This window comes from Vipera ursinii (genome assembly GCF_947247035.1).
Source record: "Vipera ursinii genome assembly, chromosome: 1".
Lineage (NCBI taxonomy): Eukaryota > Metazoa > Chordata > Lepidosauria > Squamata > Viperidae > Vipera > Vipera ursinii.
The window spans coordinates 303,484,698-303,504,035 of NC_139512.1; the positions used below are offsets into that span (position 1 = coordinate 303,484,698).

General features: G+C 35.5%; 1 protein-coding gene across 4 annotated transcripts in view; it reads left to right on the top strand.

The window, feature by feature from the left end:
* Nucleotides 1–4,012: 4,012 nt before the first annotated feature.
* The window catches only part of CDC42BPA (CDC42 binding protein kinase alpha), a 153,062-nt gene continuing 137,736 nt past the window's right edge, over nucleotides 4,013–19,338 (top strand). For all 4 annotated transcript variants that reach the window (XM_083376317.1, XM_083376314.1, XM_083376316.1 and 1 more), the window contains exon 1: nucleotides 4,013–5,586. In XM_083376317.1, the coding sequence (XP_083232443.1) occupies nucleotides 5,409–5,586 (178 nt within the window). In that variant the 5' untranslated portion in view covers nucleotides 4,013–5,408. The remainder of the gene's footprint in view (nucleotides 5,587–19,338) is intronic.

A 19,338-nucleotide genomic window follows, 5' to 3' on the forward strand; every position in this document is an offset into this window, starting at 1 on the left:
TGGGAAAGGCTTTTCTTCTTCTTCCTTTGTTCATTTGAGGAACATTAGACAGAGAAAACTACTCTCATGTTTTTCAGGGGCTGAGCCATGTTTGTTTTCCCTCACTGAAGATGATGACAACTACACATGCTGCATGCTGATTGCCCTGCTGAAAGAGAAGGGAAGGAGCTAGAGGCATACCTATTAACCTCCCAGCCTATCAGGAAGAAGATTTTAGATCTGTCATAAGAAATGGCTGCAGGATAACAATACCAAGACGCATCACAGAACTTGAAAGAAAAACAAACAGAAGCAATATAGAAATGAACAAATCGACATAAAGGGCTTGCTTGCAAGAAGGGCTCTTTTTCTCTGGAGCTTCAGAATAGATTCCCGGAGAAGAGGTTTATGGACTCTTGGATGAAGAGCAGCTGCCATAAGTTTTAGGGACTGAGAAAGAGAACCCCACACAATTTGCAAAAGGAAATATTCTTGCCTATACCCATGTGTTAGTGACTGGAGTCTCCCTACTAAGAGGGACCAGAAAAGCAACCTGTTGGCCTGACAATCTGTTGAGATCTGTTGAGATCCCACTGAACATGGATAGATATGAATCCAATAAGGCTTGGACTGCTACATGTTTTCAGTACCAGTTTTCTTTCAAGTCTTCTGTAATTTTTCGCCCCAAATGGTTGTCTACTAAAACTGCTCTGTCTAAAACCTCTTAAATATACAAGAGAATTATTTTTATTAAAGCTTTGCAGTTTTCCAACATGCATATTTTTCCAATATGCATATTTCTCTAATATGCAAATGTCTAAAATTATAATTTATAAATTAATTGAAATACAGTTTAATTCAAAGAGGTAAATATTTCAAGTGAAATTAGGTAGTAACCCTACTGAGTGGATTATTCTTTTACAAAATAGAGAACAGGATATTAAAAGAAAACCAAATGTCTGCACTTTTAAATGGCCACAATTTCTGCTTCAGAAGCCTGGAAAATATTGTTAAAGCCAATTCATCAGTCTTCAAGCCTTCCAAAATGAAGGTTCATCTCATAAAGAAAGTAATTCTAACCTGAACTCTGCCCAATTTACTGTTTGTCATGGAAAAACAAAAATCCCCTCAATTTTAGTCCCCTAAGATGGAAGTATGCCTCCTTATCCAATGATTTTGGTTTACATTATGTGAATCTATCTGATCATATAGGAAACAAACTCTGAGGGTACCGACAAATCCAGCAAACTACTTTTTTACCCTAGAAGACCATTGAATTGACAGCTTGTGAATAAATTCAGAAGTTGGAAGGCAAGGCAAGGCAAGGTTTCTCTCAGTGTTTACAAATTTATTTTGCAGTGCTACGAAAGAAAAATATTATTCCAGTTTTTGACAAGTCAGAACGGAACCTAAAAAATGAAATTCATTTTATGAAAAGAACTGATATTGCACTTGTCCAAAGCTGCTTCTGAACTTTTTAACTATGGTTAAGTATGTCCATATGTCATGCAATTAAAGAATTTTCATCACATTGTTTGACTGTTACACAAATAGAAAGCAAACCTCACTTTCTTGTAGCATTAAAGATGTTACCTAGTCGGGTAATGAAAAGTCTACAAGAAAACAACCAAGCTCAAAGAGCACAAAACACTCCACAATTCAACCCTGAGCTACAAATAGTCTCTTCTATTGGCATCATTTTTGTTTCTTGGGAAGAGGCATTTTCTCCATTTAAAATGAAGAATTCATCTTTTCAAGCAGTCTTTTCATCAATGAAGGAGAATTTTTTCATCAAATCTCCAAATCAGTTCATGTTTCAAGTTGATTGCTTCATCATAACAATATAGACAACTTTAAAAACAAGGAAAAAACAGCTTTTTAAAAAAGTATATTTTATTAATTTTTATCGGGTAAACAGCATGTTGTCTGGGTGTATATTTTCAAACAATAACAATTAGTTTCTATCATTCCATAATCCACATAGTAGCTTTCCTTGATTTTCTCTTCTTCCAATAATACTCATTTATTAATTTTAAATTAGTACACTTCTTTGTATTTTAATAGATAAAAATTGAATATAAACATTTTTCTAGTATTTCTACAAATAACAACCACATCAATGTGAAGCTTCTTTTCTAATTAATCATCTTAATCACCTTATCATAAATCCTGTTTTTAAAGTTCTTATTTAAAAAACAGCTTTAAACTGCACCACTAATCTAAAATTAAACTCAACTGGACACAGAATTTATCTTCCATGCCATTCTATTCGTACTGGTTAGCTTGTTATTTTCTTAGCATGTTGAAAATTGAATGATATTAAGGAATACATATGAATAACCATTACTTCCAGTTTTTATACCATTTCCATCATACCCAGAAGCAGGAAAAAAAATGCTGTTTGAGAAGGGAGCAGGATCAGTGATCTGCAGTAAGAAGAAAAAGTGGAAGAACAGTTCCCAAATATAATCTCTGGGAAAGATGTCTCATTATTCTGCCGCCTGACTGGCCGTTGAAGAAGAGAGGGCAGACCAGTAGCCATATATAAAAAAGGATGTTTTTAGCCACAGACTGAGTTAGTTACAGTGGTGGACCCATAACCAATTAAATAATTTAATGTAGAGACTGAGAAACAAAAGTTGCTATATTTTGAGTAGAGAATTCTACGTGACACACTACATAACCAACAATCTTTTTTTGAAAATTGATATACTGTATATAACACTCTTTACATATATGGATTTATTAAATCTTTGCAGTATGGAACAACATGTGAATATCTGTCACATAACGTGATTGTAAGACAGTTCGGGAACACAAGATACTGAGAGAAGAAAAAAAAAGGGGGGGATTATTCAGCCTGAATTTGTACTTATTCACTAGGTTGATATTGCACCTGTATCTATATGTAAATTATATTGCCACTGTTTTTATCGTCACTGCAAACCAGTGTGATGCAGAAGGCAGTGAGGAAATAGTGATCCTAAATTGGGGATTACTGATCCAAAATTAGGCACTGAGTTTCATGACTTGGACCTGTTAATTCTATCCTACACTCCTTATCTAACCACACTGATTTTTAAAAAGATAAATTAAGTAAAAAGTGGAAAAATGGAAAATACTGGAGAGAACATCAGCAAAAGATTCAGTATGTGTGTAGCATGGGAATGTTAAAACTGGGACATAGGGTTGTCATCAACTACTGTACCAATCCCAATTTTCAACAGCCAGGCCCTTAAAATGGGATGCAAAGGGTTGATAACATCAGATGTCCCTTTTGTGTTATTGCTAAGTGTCAATCAATCAATAGGTATCACAGGCAGCTTTACAGTTTTGGAATAAAAATGGGTGTTGTCTCAGAGGCGCTTTTTTTCAAGAGGCAACCGGAATTTCTTGTTTTTCTTTGAAGACGTTTCACTTCTCATCCAAGAAGCTTCCTTAGCTCTGACTGGATGGTGGGCGATTGAAAGATTTATATTCCGTTTATTATTTAATATTCCAGTCAGAGCTGAAGAAGCTTCTTGGGTGAGAAGCGAAACGTCTTCAAAAGAAAAACAAGAAAGTCCAATTGCCTTTTGAAAAAGCATCTTTGGGACAACCCATGACCTGGATGACTGAGAATCTCCACAGACAAAAATGGGCGTTTTTTTCCCCAGTTTCCCGTCATCAAATACTTTCCCTTTAAAAATGCAGAAAAGACGGGGAAGCGGGGGGGGGGAGGACAAAACGCGACTGTCAGAAATTGTGGGAGAAGCGCTTTTAAGCGGTCGGCTGGATCAAATGCCAAGTAGCCACAGAGTTTTTAAAGTCCCAAAGGCGAGATGGGGTTGCGGAGCACAGGTACGTTCTCGCGGGTTGGGCGAGAGCCTTTGACGCAGCCAGAGGAGCCCCAAACACAGCTTAGCAACCTGGTCCTGCAGTAGCCCGCAGGGCGTTTCCGTGCGGCTGCTGTTCCCTCCCCTCAGGTCCGCCTGTATCCCTGCATTCCTCGCTGCCGTATAAGCATCTCTCCAGTGCTCTCCGCTCCCTCCCTCTCATTCCCAACCAGCTTGCAGCCTCGTTTGCCTCTCTGCAGCTTCGCTCGCTCAGAGCTTTAGGAGGGAGGGTGGAGAGGCCGCCATGTTGGATCCGGAGAATTCAGTAGCAGCCGGAGCTTGTGCGTGAGGCTGTGTGGTGTCAGGGAAGGCGGACTGTGAAAGAAGAGGAGGAAAACGACCACGACGAGGAAGAGGAAACGGAGGAAAGAGTGGGGGGGAGTACAGTCTATCACTGTTCGCTACTCGAAGATGCCCTAAGTATGGTGGACCGAAAGACGGGCAGCATCTTTCCATCTCTTGCACTGGAAAACAGCAGCAGCACAGCATCTTTTGGGGGAAGCGCGCAAGCGGAGTGGGAGATGTATGTGGATTGAAAAAAGCAAGATCCTTGTCGCCCTGTCAAGAGAAACAAGGAGCTAGAGGACGTGCAGCGATATGGAGAGGATTTGCTAGGATTATTACCAGCCCAGCCTACCCTTCCCTTGACTGGATGTGCTAATACAGTATTTAAGAGAGGACATTTATTACTTTCCCCGATATTTAAAGAGGGGTGTGACTTTCCCCCCCCCCCACATGCTCCCCCTCCCCAGGATATTGGGGAGGGAGGTTAAGGAAATACAGACTATACATTATTTTTTGGAATGGTGAAGACCCTTTAATGGAAGAGTGGCACCGATTGCCCTAAGGAAGGATTCTGTTTCCGAGGACTTTTCTTCCTCCCTTCTTCCCGCTCCCCACTTTCTGAAGAGTTGCCACTAATGCATTTTCTAAGAGGTGGTGGAGGTGGAGGTGGAGGTGGTGGAGAAGGTGGAGAAGAAGGTGGTGGAGGTGGTGGATATTCTCCGGCACTAGATCTTCAGAATCCTGTGCTTTTTATTTTTTGCCCTCCCACTTTCAAATAGCTTTCTTCCTGCTGCTCTTTCCTTGAAAGTGAATTGTTATTGCAAATGGAATGGGGACTTTACACTTAAATGATGCAGAAGGATTCATTTCGGGATTGGGTTTCATGCTCTGAATTTCGAATGAAGGAGAAGACCTTTAAAAATCTATATGGATGATAGAAGAGTGGATTCAGTCTTGGGATTAAATTTTAATTATTATTTAAATGTATAAAGTATATATTTTCTCTTTTAAATGTTATTAAAAGAGATTTTAGGATAATTATTTTTCTGTAATACTCTGTATATATTGTAGATGTATGTGTGGACAGACTGACCAAGTTACAATTCTCAGAATGGCAGTTCTGAGATGGATTATATGTTCAGCACCATCTTTAAAGCACTGACTTTTCAAAATTCTTTTTATAAACTGTAATATATTCTAATGTGCTAAATTTGTCAAAGATAGCACAGAATAATAAAGAAGGAAAGTCTGTTAAGAACTGAAGCAGCCATGTCTGGAGAAGTGCGCTTGAGACAGTTGGAACAGTTTATTTTGGATGGGCCAACTCAGACCAATGGGCAATGCTTTAGTGTGGAATCCTTGTTGGATATACTCATCTGCCTTTATGATGAATGTAATAATTCACCCTTGAGAAGAGAGAAGAATATTCTGGAATTTCTAGAATGGGGTAAGTTTGACCATATACACTTAACAATTACACATTACTCCACAATTTGTTTATGTTTTATACTTACATTTAATCAACCTATGCTAATGATTTATATTAATTGGTACTGCTGTTATTAAGACATTAGGTATGCATCTATTTTTATAGTTTTTAAATCCGTCGGTAACCACAATTTTATATTGGGAATCTCTGATTTCAAGGAGTAAGAAGTTTTAACTGGTCTTGGTCCTGTCAGCCTGTGTAAACATGACTTTTGAAGGCCTAATATAGAAAGATGATGGAAAATACTGTTTGAGTTGAGATGTGTGTATGTGGGGGGGGCAAATAATGAAATCACTGTTATATGTATATTATGTAAAAATAATGAATGTAGAAATTAGATATGTTCTGAACTACTGTTGATTTGGCTGTGATAGAAAACAAAGAACCTAAGTTTGTTTTTTCTCACCATCCATACAGTAATAAAACAGGCTTTTAGAAGACTGAAATGTCAAACAATTGGTAGTTAGATAATATTGGCATGATGGCAAGGGTGGTTATTTATTTCCTCCTTAGTGTATAATAGTTAAGAGTACAGGTTGAAGTTACATGAGAATAGTTATTTTGTGACCTCCAAGCATTAAAAATGTACTGTATATATTTGAAATGATGCAAAAAGGTTTTTATGATATAGGATTTTTAAAACAAGCTATTTGAAATTAGAGAACATACAGTGGTTTTCTAAGATCATATGGAAATATCTGAAAGAAAGCAATTATGATTATACTTTACAATCAAAAGAAGTAAAGCAGACTGAATTCTCATGCATATTTAATTTAAAAATACTCAGAGAAGCTAAAGAATTATTGGTGCACTTTTAAACAGGTTTACTCAATATCACTAAGTTCTCTAGATTGTTCTAGTGTGTAGTATAGTGTAATATAGTGTAGTGTGTTTTAGGATGACAACCTAACAGTTGCTTAGACATTATCCCTAAACTTTTTTGTAATCTTTAAGAACATTTTTTTGGTTGATAAAATTGCAGCATAGTTGCCATTAAAGCTTATTGTATGCATTTTCATTTATATTAATTATTTTTAATATACTGCCCACTCCATACATGTCCACACATAAGCATGCATATATACATAGACGCTGTACAGAAGGGTATAATTATACTCAAGACATTGAACTTGATATCAGTTACATCAACATTAATATGGTAATAACCACTTATGTTGACTGCAATCTGTTATACATTGAGAAGTAAATGTGTTGTTCCAGTATAATGAAAGAACTTTTATTGTTTTATTTAAAATGCTTGTACATACTTTTCCAAGTGCCAAAGCATGTGGAAAACACCAAAACATTTTTTTTTTCAAAATTATTGCACTAAACAGGCACTTAGGGTGAATACTGCTGAAAAATAAAGGGCTAGTAACGTATGTTATTATTAACATAGTAATTCAAGTTTTTCTGCAGTTGCTAAATTATTTTCTTTTTCCATGTTTTTTGTTGCCAGACATGCATTGTAGATCCATTCATACATGGTGAAAAAACAGTGAATAAGATAATATAGGCTTGGCATAACTTTTGTTCACTCTTACAACATTTCTGCCACAAAGCCTCCAAGGTAACTTGCATATAAGCAAGAACAAGGGGGGAAAAAGAAGGAAACTTAGATACTTATTTGGGCATTATAATATTTTCATGACAGTCTTGAACAGAAACATTTTGGACAGGTGGTGTCTGATAAGATGGTCTCAATAAAGCAGAGGGAAGTAGTTCTGTTTTCCATCTTTCCCTCTGAAGTAGCCTATGACTGTTGCTGAGTCTTAGTTGACAGAGAGTACCAAACACAACTGGAGTGGCCACAAAAATCTATGAAATGTCCCTTTTTTGCTGTCTGCAGCAGCACCTTCATTTATAGAATAGAATAGAATTCTTTATTGGCCAAGTGTGATTGGGCACAGAAGGAATTTGTTTCTGGTGCATAAACTCTCTGTACATATAAGCAACAAGTGATAAATCATGATCATAAAATACAATAATGATAAATCATATGATGCATTTAGTAGTAAGAATGTAAAACTTCGGTAAATGCTGTAGTAATATATCTGCGAAGTGCATAGAGATGTTCATATAAAGCAGTATTTTGGACAACATATTTAGGTAATGATATCTTTAGATTTAATTTAGAATTAACTTTGTGGTATGTTCCCCTTTGAGTTTAGGATTCACAATACGTACTAAATCAATTCACTGTGGAGAGATCTTTAAACAAATTGTTATCAATTGATGAATTAAAATAAATGTTAGGATTAATGCAAATGTTAGAATTTACTTTTGAAATGTTAAGCATAGCCGTATAAATTTCCTATGTAGTTTTGAATTCTTTCGGGACTTGCATTCAGCATAACTTGGTCATTGAAAATTATAAAGTTTCACAGATACAATTGTCCATTATTTCAGATTTGTGAGTATTTATTATGGCAGAGTTCAAGGGGAAGCAGAACTGACAGTTTATTTTTTAACCAATGTAATTATTTTTATACAAATCTACTTTCGATATATATTTACTTTATATGTAGATATTTTTATGGAAAATAACACATTCAAAAATGCTTACTGTTTTTGACGTGAAACTATAGGTGACAAAAGTTCAGTTTTTGTAATTTGCCTGACCTTCTGGTGAACAACTTTGAAAATATATAACAATTTTGGTGTTGAACTTCTGCACAATAGTTACTTAATATATTCCATTTATACAGGATTAGTTTGTGCTTCACTATTATTTAGACTAAAAGGGTGGAAAAAATAGGTGCTTTCTTGTAATAAATGGAGCCTGGAAAGATTTGAAGATACTGTTTTCCTTTATTTGTATCTTGTCACTGGTGACTGGATAAGGAAATATAGGACAGGATGTAGAAGATAAAATGAAAGACTACAGCAGAGATGTGAAAAGTATGTTAATTCTAAATGCAGAACACTTTTTAAAATGGAAGATAAGGTATCAGAGGATATCTTGATTTAGATTGAAAACTATACCGTAGTTAGAAAAGTTTAAAGGTTGTATTCCTAATCTTATTGCATTAGTTAGTCACATTCATGTCAAAGTGAGTTGTTCCAAATGTATTAAATAATCCTACCACTTAGCATTTATGTATTATACTATATTTAAAGCACTTCAGTCATTTTATGAAGTATGTATAATACAGTAACCAAGATTATTAATGATTATTTTGAATTGTATAGACTAGAATGTAAGAAAATGATACTTTATCTTCATTATTATACCATTGTTATTTCACTGGCAATTCAGTAATGCTGCTCAATTACTCATCTAATTCTGAATATTTTTTACTTCAGCCTTTTGTAAAGATTTAGTAGCTTTTGATTTAGTATCTTCTATTATCTGGAAATTACATTTTATGTCCATTTCTTAAATGTAATAAAATTATGAATTTAATTGGAATTAAACTGGTAATAGATGACCTTATCAAAACAAACAAAAATTAAATTTAAATATAATGTACAAGGAGATTATTTTCAGGATGTATTTCATATGATTACACACATAGTTTCCTCAGAATTGGAGGATGATATACAATTTTTATATGGTTAGTTATAAATATTTATCACATAACTAATCTGAGATTCCATTCATTTACTTTAGTCCATTTAATGCACATATTAATTAAATTTTTGCTCATTCATAAATACGATTTAATAAAGATCTGGCTTACTTTATACTGTAAATATTTAGCATTAAATTGTAATTGATGGAAAGCATGGGAGTATCCCGTATGTGAACTTTAGATTGTCAGCTTAAAGTTACAATTTTAAGTAAGAATAACAACTAGCAGAGCAAACATGCAATTAGGAATATTACTGTACTAGCTTCAACATATTATTTTTCCAGTGTTTTTGGCCTAGTCTGCAACACACCTACAGATTTATTTTGGATTTGTCTTCATAGGGTTTGCTAAATTCTGTTTAGTGTTGGAAGGTCTTCCTGAGTCCTGGGTGTCTGACTGATAGTCTCTGCGACTGTGTGCGCACATGCCTACAGAGACAGCTGGGAGCAGCTTTTGAAAAAAGCCAGCAAGCTGGAAAAAGATATCACAGCTTTAAAGATTTGAAAAGTGGTGTTTTGTATTTACTTCTGTATATTCTGAATCACCTCTATTGCGCTACTTGCTAGTTTCGTAATTGAATTTTGATTTCAAGAAAACTCATGCTTTTCCGTGATGAAACTTTTTCAGATCCTCAGGCCATAATCCTTTGCATATTTCTCTGGGATTTATTTCCAAAAGAATGTACATAGGATTGCACTGGAAGTAGCAATTTCTATCAGCTCCATAACTTTGATTAATTTTATCAGACTTAGTTATATATTACAAAAGGCCTCGAAAGTATCGATTGCCTACCATTGTGAAAGTCTTAATCTGTACATACACACAATTACCCATTCTGAAAATTATTTTAGCTGCAAGGTGACTAGTTTTGAAAGACTTTATAGTAACGTATCGCTGTGGATCTGTGCTCATCTAGATTTTAAATTTTTAATCTGGGTTTGTCTTCTAGGAATCAGTGAGAATTGGGAATCATTTTCTCTTTTTATGGCATAGTTTAATTTCGAATGGAAGAGAGTTTAGAGCAGATCAGCAATGTGGGCTTTGAAATCTCATTGGTCTAGTGAAAAGTAATTTAAAGCTTATGGACTGTTTCAGTAATGAGAAGGAATTAAAAGGAGGTATGAGAAGGAGAAAGAGGAAGCGAAGCAATATAGTTTGTTAAAGCAGAATAAATGAAAAAGACATGAAAAGCCCATTCAGCTTTAGCTAAGGGTTTTACTTCATGGTCCTTGGAAGAGATACAAGGGATGTGAACATTGTAACCAAACATTATCAGAAGCAATATGTGTGTGCTTTTAATGTATTGAAATGACTAGAAAATTTTCTTATCTTGAATTTACTTGGAGCCTGAAGTTTTATTTAAGATATCTTATTTAAGATATTTTATGCTGAATTGTATGAATTATACAATTGGTGAATGGTATGTTATCCATATAAAGTCACAAAACTGAAAGGGGGCATTGAATCCTGCCTTTTGCTTAATGTGAAATCAAATTAAAGTAATCCTGACAGATATGTTTCCAGCTTCTGCTTATCTGTAAGGTACAAAAAGTTTTATTTGGCCTTGCCATGTATAGTTGTTCACATCTTTCTTAACCCAGAAAATAGATAACTGAAGCAAGCACCTTAATTTATAACTCTCTAATAGGAATAGCACTTGGACTTATATACCGTTTCATAGTGCTTTAAAACTCCCTCCAAGTGGTTTACAGAGTCAGTATGTTGTCCCCAACAATCTGGGTCCTCGTTTTACCAACCTTGGAAGGATTTGAATCACTGCACCATCACCACTCTTTAATACTTTACAGTGCAGGTATTCCTTGATTTAGGACCCCAGTTAGGAACAAAAAATTATTAAACAGAGCAATAGTTAAGTGAGACATCTCGAATCACTCAGTGAGTGAGATATGATATGACTGTGATTTACAACTCTCCCTTCTAGCTTCTCCATTGACTTTGCTTGTCAGAAGTTGTCTGGGAAGGTTGTGACCGCAGGGTGCTGCCACCATTACAGGGGTAGTGTGAAGGTCATAACTTCAAGGATGGGCCATAAGTCTCTTTATTTAGTGCTGCTGTAACTTTGAACTGTTGTTAAATGAATGGTCATAAATCGAGGATTACTTGTAAAGGTGTTCTTTGTACAATGTTGCCAATAACTTTTTTCATTAATTTAATAATAGTTTAACTATATTCTGTCAAATTGTAGATACAAACTGCAAAATGTTTATTTCTATTATTTTCTATTACAGCTCAGTGTTGTGTATATGTGTGCATGCATACATACACAAACATGCACACATGCAAGCATATACAAACATATGCATGATGTTTGGTGAACATCAATATGCTCATATATATTTTTCATTGGAATTTGTCTCCAGCAGCATCTTTATTTCCAAGAATGGTAAGATGGGTGGCTACAGCTCAAAGAATTGTTAGCCACCCAGAATCACCTGGCTGAGATGGGTAGCCCTAGAAATTAAATAAATAAACCCAGTGATTTGTTTCTCTGTTTTTCTTCTACTCAGAAAAAATAAAATAGTACAGCATCTAGGAGAAGGAAGAGGCTTTCTGTTGAAATGCATGTCTTTTATCTGGCTATGCCCATGGCTGCCATTTTGTGTGTCAATGTTTTTATTAACTTCATCTACTGCTATTGCTAATAGACCTATTTTTCAACTGTTTATGTCATTGTATTACATTACATTGTTGCAATACCTTTTGGTTTTATCACCCACTCTACAGAAACAATACTATTTTCACTTCATTTATACTAAAATAAAGTATAAATTTTGTGGATAAATTTTGCATGGAGTGAAACTTAATACTTATCTTAAAATTGTCTTTATATACCCATTCTATTTGAATCAGATAAATATATTTAAATCTGAATAGAAGCAGCATTACGTTCTAGGAATTAAAACAGCCCTGAGTGGCAAATACATGTTTCAAAAGTTTATATCTCACTAGAAACATCAGAGAAATCTAGCACATAACTTCAATAAAACATTAAAATATAACTCAAATACTATAATGCTGATAATCCCTGATGGTACCAGGGTCACACTCAAAACATTCTCTGAAAACCTGTTTTTACCAGTTTTTCGAAGATTACCAGAATGGATACTAGTCTAGCTTTGAGAGGCAGGCTATTTTATGAAACAGGGATCGCTAGGGAAAACCTGCTCGTAACTCTTTTGAACCCCTAACAGTCCAAAAGAATATATTGGACATATCAATCAGAGAAGGCAGTCAAGCAAACAAATGCCTAGGAGCCAAATGATACAGGCATTACAGTTTAAAATCAGCACTTTGAACTGCATCCAAAAACCCATTGGCAAGAGCTTTTTTATTTATTTATTTTTTATTTTAATCCCATTTATATCCCGCCCTTCTCCGAAGACTCAGGGCGGCTTACAATCTAAGCACAAATCAAATGTGCTTAGCCATAGCCTTCATTCTATGTATATGCCTGCTTGTTAGGGCTTTCGCCCCCCCCCCCAGTAGGTATCTGTCATGATACCTACTCTTTAGAATATCATTCCTCCAGATTAGGTGAGCTCAGTCCTTGGGCATTTCATTAGGCCTTAAAAGACCTGGTTCTGTCATCAGGTCTGAGGATTAGGCTGATATGGCAGATCCCATGCAATGATTGCTTTGATTTGTTATTGATGAATTTGCTTTTACCTTGACTACAATTTATATGTATTTATATTGTTGCCATTTCTTTTCTTTTTTTAACTACCAATACTTCTACCTTACCAATCATTTGTTCAGCAACTGTTCAAAGTTATGACAGTGCTGAAAAAATAGCTTTACTACCTTCACAGCATCCCTCAATCATGTGATCGCTATCACAGTCACTATGCATTGTCCTATGGTTTTCTTTTCTTGCCCCACTCGCCCACTTGCAGAGCAGATTGATTTGTGAGAAAGAACTGCAAGAAAGTAAGCTGTTTGCTTTTCTACACATCAAAAGCAATGTGATCATGCTGGCAACTCATCCTCTGCTATGGGGTGGGGGTTGTTGAAAAAAGTAAGCGATTTCCATGGAAATCGCCTGACCTTTTCCAGCTGCTGGTGCAATCTCATTGTTCTTGTTGTATTCAAGAGCAAACAGTTAACAGTCCTTCACTTACAACTATTCGCTCAGGGACTGTTAGTAGCCAAAGGTGTGAAATTGATTACCGGTAGTCTTATCTTTTTCCCAGCAGGAAAGACCAGTTGTCCTTATACGCCTTCCCATTTAGCAATCTCTTCACTTAGTGCTAGAATTGGTCATTAAGCAAGGACTACCTGTATTGTTAGGGTCATGAATTTGAATATATAAATTTAATTAATTAACAAATTAACTCAGGTTCAGATGCTATGCAGCGTTAGATCATTAGAGAAAATCTCATTCAGCAATAACATACACAGAATATAGAATATACAGAAATACTCTGTTCTGTACCAGTTCTGATTTCCAAGTTATCTTCAGACATAGTCCCATCAAAGCTCATTGCAGTACAGGCATATGGTGATTTAGGCCTGAGCTAATGTTGCTCACAACTGCATACTACTAAAGGTACATGAAGCCTCTTTTGGACCAGGCTCAACTTTCTTATTCATCATTTGTAGAGAGTAAAGAAAATTAACTTGATAGAAATAATGCAGAACTGTAACCTAGGTAAAAGAGGACCAAACATTTTTAAAATTTAGAACAAGGAAATAACATTTAAGAGTAGCTCAGGCAGATGTCTTCTTCATCCACTGAAAGAGGAGGAGATCCTATAATATAATATCCTTAATGAATAAAGACTGACTTATCACAGTGGACAAAGGATCGAGGAACAAATTAACAAGGGGAAACATGGGTAGTCTTGGGACATGTTATACTGTAACTCGAGAGTCTGAAATAATTTGATTTGTGATAACTATGGGGCAGTGTTGCAAGTAATAAATCTCAACCCACTGAACAAAACCCTGTGGAAAGCCATATCTAATCATCAGTTTCTTTAAGAATTTAATCTGAACCAAATCCAAGGCTTTTTCTGTCCTTAGCAATATCTAATGTATCAATTAATAACTGCAAATTGTCTGGCGCCTGATAATGTTTGATAAACCCTAGTGGGGAATATATTAATATATTAATGAAATAGTCCTATAATTAGCACAAACTTTAAGCCCTTTCACCCTAGGTAGAGATACATAGTTAGGTATATATCTGCATCCATATATAGTGGATAACCTTTTCCAATGGTATCATGTAAATAATGAACGAAGGGAGTATCTTTCAAATGAATGTCCATCAAGTTGACTTCTCTTCTTTTTCCAACTGGAACTACCCATTTAAGAAGAATCAGAATAACTGCATAGTACTGCCACGAACTCCTTTTCTTTACCGATAATCCAGAGAGATGTCCTATTCAGTGTATTTAATAATACTGAGAAGTACAATAGGATGAAGAATTAATTCTAAACTTCATAGTTTTTAACAGTTAAAATCCACTGTAGACTGAGTAAATACTTTAGTCTGCTTCTAAAGTATTTCTAAGTTTATAGAAATATTATTATAGAATAATTCTATAGAATAATATTTAAATTTATTCTTTCTGTCCAAACAGAAGAGTATTGTGAATATTTAAATATAGTTTGGATCCTTACAGTGATTTTAGTGTTTAGATTAGTCCTCTACATTAATACTAGATTCAAAATAAATTTGGTGATGTGGTCATATGAGATTCAAGGTGTTGGTAATGACCTACAAAGCCCTACATGGCATGGGTCCGGAATACCTTAGGGAGCACCTGCGGCCGGCATCAACTTCCCTCCGCCCAGTACGCTCCCACAGAGAGGGCCTCCTCAGGGTGCCACCGGTCAAAGAATGCTGACTGGTGGCCCCCAGGGGGAGGGCGTTCTCTGTGGGCGCGCCGGATTTATGGAACCATCTTCCGGTTGAGCTCCGGATGGCGCCCGACCTCCGCTCCTTCCGGCGTGATCTAAAGACTTACCTCTTTGAACAAGCTGGCCTGGCCTGATGGGATGGGGTTGGGTTTTATTAATGTGTTTTAACTTTTTTATTGTGTTTTAACTTATTGTAAGAGTTGTGGGCATTCTGTTTAATCTCTTTTAATTTTTGTATTTTGTCTTTTAACATGCATTGCCCTGTTCACCGCCCTGAGTCCTTCGGGAGAAGGGCGCTATACAAATAAAATTAATAATAAATTAATAATAATATGAATCACGTATGTTTGGCCAGTAGTATTTAATGGTTGATGTAATAATTATTGATGAGAAAGCTGTATCTAAGGAATCTGATTGGTATTTATGTATGTGTCCATTCTACAAAAATGATATTTTTTCATTTCTTGCTGTCATTAAAATATAGTACAATTTTTTTAAAATTCCATTTATATCCCGCCCTTCTCCGAAGACTCAGGGCAGCTTACAAGCTTAGCAGTAGCCTTCATTCTATGTATATGCCTGCTTATTATTTGATATCCAGTGCTTTTTTTCTATTGATAAAATCTGTCTCATCAGTAGTGAGAAGAGGCAAGCTTTCCAGCAGCTCCTTGTGAACTGACAAAATCCTTTCATTAAATGGTTTGGGAGATTTTTCACAGTAGGTTTGGTGAGTAGGAAAGTAGTGTAAATTGAGACAGAAGAGAAAAATAAATTCTAATTTGCAATTAGATTTGTCCTTATTATACATTAAAATTTAATCATTTAATGATTAAATCCTACCCCCCAATTTTTGATTATTATTTTTTAACTCTAAACTATTTTTATGACTTATGACATTTTTAAGGTCAGTTAAAACTGTGATATCACTAACCTAAGAAGGTAGGAATGTCCCAATATAAATCAAAACTAATTTCCAAATTATAAGAGGTGCGACGGCACTGTAACTTAAAGATGCTGGAGATGGTCTTTGCTCTGTTGGTTCAAGCCCTAGCACTGCGTGGCAGAGTGAGCTCCCATCACTTGTCTCAGCTTCTGCCCATCTAGCAATTTAAAAGCATGCTACAAGTAAGTAGATAAATAGGTATCACTTTGGAAACCTGGTGGCATTTTGTGCAGACGGTGGGACCACTGCCGGTGCTGAACTTGTCCAGATGCGATACCTAATTATGAGGCGACATCGATGGTTAAAGAAGGCCCCAGATGACACTGCAGGACGTCACTCGTCTTTCAGATGTGCAGCTAATTCAGCCCTGTCGTGTACCTTGGATAGCATGCGAGTGCAAACTAAACTGACTAACACTCTTCGGCAGCTAAATAACTACTTTGTACTAACTATGTAGTTGCCTGGTTAATTGTACCACCGCCATAGACTAAATAAATAAACAAATTTATTTGTAAAAATAAATAAATCCAATTATATGGCCCTGAGAGGAGTATTTTCTGAATTATCTTCTAAAATACTGTTTTATGTAGTAAAGTCTGATCCTTTTGCTAATTTGCTTTTAGAGGAAAATAAAACTATGACACAAGTAGAAACTCTTCTAACTCACAGATGTTATATAGGTTTATTTGTTTTTTTAACTATAATAGGCAGTAAGCATACCTGCTGTGACTAGCCCCTAACCCTGATAATGTTTTGTTTTTTTACATCAATTGAATTATTATTTCATGTTAGATTACAAGAATGATACATAGTGCTCTGGGATTCTTATATAATATGTCTGTATTCATGAATGGGTTGTATAGCTGCTGGGCAATTCCTTTTAATAGTTTCAACACACCCAAATTTGGACTTGCAATTTCAGACAGAAAATGCCACAGGGCACTTCAGAGATTAGAGTGTTTTTACCCTGTTTGCTTTGTGTTTATTTTTATTTAAAGACAAGGATACTTAACAGACGTAAAAATGCTGTGGCATTTCATCCATCCCTTGTGAAGTTCTACATCAAATATCCTTTTTGGGCCTAATTTAAAAAAGAATTTCTTGAGATTCTTACATTGACTAACATAAAGTAAACATTTGTTTTCTTTTCATTACTTGGTCTTAAGAAGGGGTTTTTTTTGTTTTTTTACAGACAGAAATTTATGATATTTTTGAATTCTATCATCTTATATTTTTCCCTAAAGTCATTTATAAAACTTCTTTGGTTAGAGAGATATTATGACATTCCAAATCTAATATTCCACTTTCACTTCCAGTTATTTAGAGTACGTCCCATGCTGATTGGTGAAAATATTTTAAGATTCCATTGCAAGATTGTTCTGCTGAAAAAGAAAAAGATCATTTTAACTTTTCAAGAAAGTTGAAACTGTCACTTTTACAGTAAATAATACAATACAATACAATACAATATAATACAATACAATAATCATATACAATAGGACTGAAGCAAATTCAGTTCAGCAGAACTTATTTGTTGGTACATTTGAAATTTCTCCTGAAAGGCTACTGTATAAACTTATGGTTATCCACTGATTACTGGTAGTTCTTGAATAATGACCATTATGTAATCTGCTCATCACGGATGTAACTTGGGACAGTTGCAAATTGGATCACTCATGTGACTGACCCAATTTTATGACCTTTTTTGTGGTTGTCATTAAGTGATACATTGTGGTTGTTAATCATATCTGTGTGTAGTCATTAAATGAATTAATGGTTTACTATGAGCACAGTTTTTCAAAACCCGAAAGTAAACGCCGGCTTTCAGCAAAAAAGTTGTAAAATGTGTTCATATGACCATAGGACACTGCAGATGTCATAAATGCAGCTCTGTTGTCGAGCCCTTGAAATGCAGTCATGTGACCACAGGAGGGAGCAACTGTCAGAACTTTGAAGTTGGGTCATAAGTACCACCAGGGAGGTCCATCGTAACTTCATATGGTTGCTAGGCAAACAGTCATAAGTCAAGGACTACCTGTAATTGATGTAGACCAGAGGTCCCCAACCTTTTGGGCACCAGGAACAAGTTATGTGGAGAGAGGTTTTTCCACGGACCGGAGGGGGCATGATTTTGTGTGCTGTCTGCATCCTGTGGATGGGGCTTTCCTTGTTTGTGCGGCCCAGTTACTGGCATGACGTGGCCCGGTCCATGGACCAGGGGTTAGGGACCCCTGATGTAGACGTTTTTATGTTTTATTTGTTCTGGCTCTAAGTGAAGCAATTGATCTCATTGTTAGCCAAGCCCCTCAAGGACTTTAAAAATAATAGCTAATAACCCACACTTTTAAAGATAAACATAATAACCAACTTTTAATTGCATCTAGAAACAGCATCTAGGGCAGCTCTCATAGTACTGGTGTTATATTGAATACTATGTGTCATCCTTTTTAATTTGTGGTCCACATTTTGTCTCGGTTGCAGTTTCCAAATGGTCTTCAAGTGTATTTTTATGTAGACTGCAATAATCAGTGTATGAGATGACAAGGCATGAGCGGCCACTGCTAGCATCGCCTGTTTTAGAAAAGGGTCTCACTCAAAGTTTAAAAAAGGTCTTCCTGGCCACAGCCTTAAGAATCCAGGAGGACCCTTAGATTGCACACCATCTTATTGAAGAGAAGCCTTTTTTATTTGATAGATATTTGAATTAAAAAATAATAAACAGAGAATTCAAAGGGGAAAGTTAAAAGTGAAAAAAGAAAGAAACAAGAGATGTGAATTTCACTGAATTTGAAATTAGATGAATGGGAAAGGGGTCCTATGAGGTCTAACAATGTGAGTTCAACAATATTTTAATTACTTCTCTTGCTCTTAGTTGTGAATAGAAAATTGTTATTAAATGGAGAGGAAACAGAAATAACCAGGCTTTATTCTTGTTGGTAAAATTGATATTCAAGTATTGACGTAAAATTGATGTAATTTTTACCAAAATCTATAACATTGTCATCCAGCAACAACAAGGCAAAAATTGTCAGTGTTAACCTCCATTATCATTATAAGATTATATATGTCTATGATATTACTGCATTGTTCAGATTTAGACTACACTGAGTAATTAAATGCACAGAAATGTTTTTTCTTCTAATTTTTTATGTAGTTCCTGTTTTTTTGCTAGTTATACCTTTGGAACAAGATTCTTCGGACTGGCTGCTGAAAGTTTACATTGCCATCAGCATTTGAGTAACTTTTCTTCATCCGTCCTTGTGCAATTAGTCAGTTTCTGTTGGTTTGTATTAGGAAGTTGAATAT